The sequence below is a fragment of the Etheostoma cragini genome, chromosome 20, assembly GCF_013103735.1.
Source record: "Etheostoma cragini isolate CJK2018 chromosome 20, CSU_Ecrag_1.0, whole genome shotgun sequence".
Classification (NCBI taxonomy): domain Eukaryota; kingdom Metazoa; phylum Chordata; class Actinopteri; order Perciformes; family Percidae; genus Etheostoma; species Etheostoma cragini.
The window spans coordinates 1,910,362-1,916,687 of record NC_048426.1 but is presented as its reverse complement, the minus strand read 5'-3'; the positions used below and the strand labels follow the sequence as shown (position 1 = coordinate 1,916,687).

The 6,326-nt window shown below is 39.3% G+C and overlaps 1 protein-coding gene across 10 annotated transcripts in view; it reads left to right on the top strand.

The window, feature by feature from the left end:
- The first annotated feature begins 1,896 nt into the window (after positions 1-1,896).
- larp1b (La ribonucleoprotein 1B) overlaps positions 1,897-6,326 on the top strand; it is a 31,926-nt gene continuing 27,496 nt past the window's right edge. For 5 of the 10 annotated variants that reach the window (XM_034858307.1, XM_034858304.1, XM_034858303.1 and 2 more), the window contains exons 1-2: positions 1,898-2,702; positions 6,133-6,194. In XM_034858307.1, coding sequence (XP_034714198.1) covers positions 2,336-2,702; positions 6,133-6,194 — 429 coding nt within the window. In that variant the 5' untranslated portion in view covers positions 1,898-2,335. Of the gene's footprint in view, positions 2,703-6,132; positions 6,195-6,326 lie in introns of all 10 variants that reach the window. The other 5 variants (XM_034858308.1, XM_034858306.1, XM_034858305.1 and 2 more) reach the window with 2 other exon arrangements.

Genomic DNA, 6,326 nt, shown 5'->3' with positions numbered 1-6,326 from the left:
AGATTTCTAAATTATTCCATTCCTTTTTTACTCACAATTTGTACAGTGTCCCAACTTTTTTGGAATCGGGTTTGTATTCTTTTCTCCTGCAGGCCACACTTTAAAGGAAGAAGAAGAAGAAGAAGATTTCAAGCAGGTATAGTGTCCGTCTCCAGGAAGATGTTTGAAAAACTAAAAGTCCGTTATTCCAGGATGACTTGGCTCGTTGTACCATGACGCTCAGTGTCTTTCTTAAAAAAAAATTGGTTTGGGAAATGTTGGAGGAAAAATATTTGAGTTTTTGAGTGTCTATGAAAAAATGGAGTGTAACTTTATGGCTGTAAAATCAAAAATAAGAATAACCGAGAGGGGGAATTCAGGACAGCGGTAAGTTTAGACAAATAGGGAAAGCAAAAATAATAAAAGGTATAGGCTATATAAACTAAAATAAGAATAGAAGTAAAAGCAATATAAACTACACAAGAGCAATTAAAGCCTATGTAGACAGCGTAAACCAGACTAATGATGTGATGGTATGATATGATTAAGTCATTTATGAAATCGGTTATATAATTAAAATTATAATTATAATTCATGCAATTGTAATTTTTAAGTACTCAAAAGGTTTTCTTTGAAGTTCAAAGATCAAAATAACGACAACTGTGAAGGATTTGACGTTTTATTGATGTGAACTGGTGACTTCACACTGTGTATGTGTGTGTATGTGCATGTGTGTGTTTGTGTGTGTGTTCTTCAGAAACATCTTAGATCAGATCAGACACATGATTGACACATTCAAGTCATATCCAGTAAGTCTCAGCGTTCATCACTCTGCCTATTACAACCCTAAAATGGAAATACTCACATATGTAGTATACATTGATAAAGAACCCTTATTATATGGGCACGTGTGTACAGGATATGTGTTTTTATTTATTTTATTTTATTTATTTTATATCCTTGGATGAGTAGGCTACATAAATCCAAGTACTGTACTTAAGTACAATTTTGAAGGTTTTTGCTGCTTTCTACTTTAACTCCCCTACATCTCAGTGGGAAATATTGTACTTTTTTACTCCACTACATGTATTTAATACCTTTAGTTACTTTACAGATTCAGATTAGTTATACAAAATGTAAATCAATTTATGCGTTGTGATGTATTATGGACGAGTCAAGCCAGTGGTTGGTAAAGTACTTTACACCAACACTATTGACACTTGCACATCCAGTTATACCTTATACATTACTCTGATACAGGCAATTCTGCAATATAGATACTATGAGCACATTTTGTGTATAGTACTTGTGTACTTTTACACAAGACTTTAAGAGTATTTTACAGTGTTGTATTGCTACTTTTAGTTAATGTGACAAAAAGGTGTATTGGATAAACACCAATTAATATACTTTATATTTCCCATGTCATGACAAGTTCACTTTATGAGTTTTTTAACATTAATATGTGTTCGCCCAGCCTGCCTCTGGCCCCCCAGTGGCTACAAATGGTGATAGGTGTAAACCGAGCCCTGGGTATCATGCTCTGTCTTTAAAAAAAATGAAAGCTCAGATGGGCAGAATTTTGGGAAAGAGACTTCAGATACAGTATTAGGGGACCACTAAGGGCTGCATAAAAGAGACTTCAGATACAGTATTAGGGGACCACTAAGGGCTGCATAAAAGAGACTTCAGATACAGTATTAGGGGACCACTAAGGGCTGCATAAAAGAGACTTCAGATTCAGTATTAGGGGACCACTAAGGCCTGCATAAAAGAGACTTCGTATACAGTATTAGGGGACCACTGTGGTCTATATTATAGTATCCAAAAAGCAACATGACATGGGACCTTTAAAGTTAAATATGTGTGTTGCAGTACCCCCACGTGGCCGCCGGGGGCAGCCGAGTTACTGTTTACAGGCAGTCAGCAGCTGGCTACACGAGCTCTTAGCTGGTAGCGTGGAGTTGAAACCAGAGACACGGCGAGGAGGTCGCTGTAGTAGTTTTTTTCTTCCTAAAGTCACAGAAAACTCGCAGGGGGACATACTCAGCGTGTTTAGTCTATATGGTGACTGCCTACAGACTCTGAGGCAACTACTTGTGGATATGAACCACTCGTTCGGGGCGGAAGACAACATCTAGCCCGCTGACTTCTGCATGGTCGCTAGCTAGCTAACTGTTAGCTTCAGGAGCTACTTGGCTAGCTGGCTATCGAGGTCCAGCCCAAAAGTTGTTTACCCCCAAGTTGTGGATGTGGTCTCCCCCAAAGCTTTTCGCGAATTTTCCCTGGGATAAGCGAGTAAGGACCAAATATTCACACTGGATTTAAAACTGTGCACTGTTAGGAAACTAGCAGGATGTCCACAGAGGTTGAGTATAGTCAGGTTGGTCCGGGTTTGACAGCGGCCAGCTTCGGCGGAGCGGAGGACAAGAACCAAAACAAGTCCGAGGGGGCTCGAGAACACGAAGAAAAGCCACAGAAAGGCTCGGGAAAGCAGCCAGCGGAAGACCACAGCTCCGAGGGAGCGAAGAGCCCGACGGACACGCACAAGAAATGCAAAGAAAACGATAAAGAAAATGACCAAAGCAGCAATGCTGACTCGGCTGTCGAGGCGGTGAAGAGGAAAGTTGTCGAAGCTCCTCCGCCGAAAGTCAACCCCTGGACTAAGAGGACCACGGGCAGGGTGCCAAGCAACAATATCAACTCCAGCTCCCAAGAGAAAGGTCAGTACATTCCTACTCATTAAAACACAACAGCGACTAAACTGGCAATATGGTTAACGTTACAGCTCAACACCAGCAGCAGCTGTCTGAGCACGTTGTTGCAGCATTTTGACAGCTCACTGCACGGAAATCCACTTGAATGTCTGTCCCACCTAATTTGACCTTTTTTTTAAATGGTTGAACGGAGTGTTTAAAGCTGAATGTCAAGTGGTGTTGGTAGTGGCATTTTTGCCCCATCCCCCCCTCCTGTGCTCGGGTTGCTCGGTTGCTCCGGAGCACCACGTGTTGACTGCTGACAACTGCTACTTCTTTTTGCCTGAAACTTAGCGAGTAGCAGCGGGGAACACCAGGGAGGAACGAGGAGGTTAATGTTGGTTAAATGCAACACATGACCAAGAACAAACGGAGCCCGAAGTCAGCCTCATGTTTGTGCTGTCTCGGGTGTATATCTGTAAAAAAAAAAAAAGAAGCTAAGAGAGCCAGGCTAACTGCTGCTGCTGTAAAGACACGTTTTGCACGTCCAATGGCCTGGCTGCCTGCAGTTCCTCCCACCAGCCTCCTGCTTCCCTCTGTCACTAGTCAAAGTATGGGAACAAGGTGGCAGGACAGGTGGAGAGTTCAAGTAGGTTAGAGGTGGGAAGTACTTGAACCTTTTCTTTTTTATGCCACTTTCTACTTCTACTCCACTACATCTTTAGTTACCGTACAAATTAACCCTCATGTTGTCCTCATGTCCTACATCAATAGTCTTTTCAATTCCCCAAAATAACTTGATTGATTCCACTCAACTCTCTTTGACAACTACAAAACTATACTTTCATTAATTTTGGGGTGTCTTATTCAACTTTATAGCATTTGAAAAACACATTGAAGTGGTTCTGAAATAGTATTGAGTAAAAGATCGACATCCATTCCTTTAATTTTAGTCTGAATAATTCCTAATTTCTGTTTTTCTAACTCCAACATTAGGTATAATTTCCTGTAAATGAGATTTATTGACCATTTATTCCAAAAATAACTGTAAAACTAAAGCTAAAAAGTTGGTGTATGTAAAAATAAAAAATAAACATTGACAAAAAGCATCAAAAGTGCGAAACGTGAGGAAAAAGTTAACATTGATAAAAGCCTCAAAAGTGTTTTTTTTTTATTAATTAATTTTGACAAAAAGACAACACAAGGGTTAAGACTTTTGCACACAAAACCCACGTAATTTATAAAATACTATGTTTTGTTATAAAGTAATATACCCAACAATATACAGACCTACAAGTCCAACAGAAATGATTACACCCTGAAACACACAACTGTTTGGATCCTTGTCAGTTTCTAAAATGGGAGGAGTACTTTTAATACCTTAAGTACATTTTCCTGCTGATACTTACATACTTTTACTTAAGTAACACATTCAATGCGCTTCAATTGGTAACAGAGTCTTTTTTTTTACATTGTGGTTTTAGTACTTTTACTTCCATCACTGGTTGTATTTACTTTGGGTGAATCTAATTAGCATATTAGGAATACAGCCGTTAATCAATTAATATTGCTCTCTCTCCCTTTGATACATGAAATGCGGCTCAAAGTTAATGACAACAATTTAAGCAGTTAGTCATTCAAATAAATGTTTACACGCATAGTTGATTTCTTGTTAAAATTTAAAATGCCAATACGTTCTCGAAGCCTTTACAACGTTTTGTTTTATCTGCCTTTTTTTGCTTTATGAACCATTGATTATCATAACTGTAGTAATACTTTTGCTTTGTAATACTAACGGTTTCATACTGATATGTCTATGTGTGTCTGAAATAAAGTTGAATCGAAATGTTGCATATGGCAGCAGCTAGCGATATATAACAGTATATATAACTGTTTATTTGATAGGCATAAATATAAAATAGTGACACATTCCATCAGAATTTCCTAAAGCCCAATATAAGGCCATCAGAGTGTCTTTATGGCAATTAATTGATCATAATAGTTGCTGATTTGTTTTTTTCCCCCTCCCATTGACCAATTTAATTATTCAACTTAATCGTTTCAGCTCCAGAGAAATTGCTGGCAGAATTGTTCATAATCCCAAATCACTTGTTTTGTCCGACCGACAGTTCAGACACAAATATATTAACTTTACAGTTATATGAAACAGACGTATAAACAGAATAAGGCACCAATAAGATGACTTAAACAATAATGAATCATCAAAACTGTTGCTAATAAATGTTTAATATGAAGAACAAACCATTGTTAGGATATGTAAAGCTTTAACTAGAATGGGATTAGTATTTTTACGTGATGACTGACATAATTTAAAGGGATACTTGGCTGATTTTACGCGTGAAATTCCTTTGTCATACAGAGTACTACTGCATTATGTCACAGTGACGTCATCGGGGTTATCCAAGCTACTTCTACCTTACCAACTTGGGGAATGTGGAGTTTGAAAGATGTGTATGTTTGTCAGGCAGGGAGGGTGTAATCGAAGACACTGTTGCATTATGGGGAATGTAGGATTCAGTGCTTTTTAGGCTGTCTTGGCCTGCTTCAATTTGAACTAATCCTTATTTATGTTTTTATGAATCCCTCTTTTATAAGCCCCTTGGTCTTTATTGGAAGTTTCAGACTAAAGTGGTGGAGTATCCCTTTAAAAGTTGACTTACAGCTACCAGAATTTGATTGCTTACATCCTCTCTATTTGATCAGCTACCTGATTAATCAACTAATCACTTCAGTGCCTGTTTAGATATTGAAAGGATAAAGACGGCTCACTTCACATGTAAGAATGCACTGATAAGATTACTCATTCATTCCCGTGGTGACATTTGCATATATATATATATATATATACTGTGTATATGAGAGAAATAAAGCAGCAGCTTTGTTGAAGTCAGACAGTCAGACTGAGTTTGAGCTGTGAGTGTGTGTCAGAGCAGAGAGCGTTCACGGCGAGCTATATTTTGACTCTGACGGGAGCACAGGCATCGTTTTACAAGTGTTACTGTACAACCAGCTCTGAGGGGGGAAGCCTGCAGGCTCGGTAAGGATACACCCATTCATGTCGAAGCCTCGGCCCCGTGGCTCTTATCAACCCGACCATCCTCCGCTGAGCGATAGGCACTGTCAGGCTGCAGAAGGCCACTCCCGGCAGGCAACTGCCTGGGGAGACTTAGCCACATATTGGCGCTGGCCGTAAACAAACACTCTCAACTAGTTTGGTTGCTCGGTCCCCGGTGGTAAAGGAGGGTACATATGCATTCTGGACTGACAGAAATCCACCCAATGCTGCACAGCTGGACAGACTCGATTTAACTCTGGTGTTAAGAGAGCACTCTCCAGGCGGACAGCCTGTTCTCTGGAGTTGTTAAAAAGGGATTAAAACACTTTGTCTTGTCAAGTATGATGATGTCCCTTTCACTTTTTCATTCTGTATCTGCAGATCAACAAAACGCTCTGAAGGTCGTGCGTGCCAGCAAGCCCAGAACGAGAAAATCCAGCAAGGTAAATTATCTTGACAGATATTATTATTATAAGCTTTCAAAGTTTCTTCATCAGTACTACTATATATGTTGATAATGAATCCAAAATCAACACAGATTACTCAGCCACTTTGTTCTGTTGTTTAATGTGTAT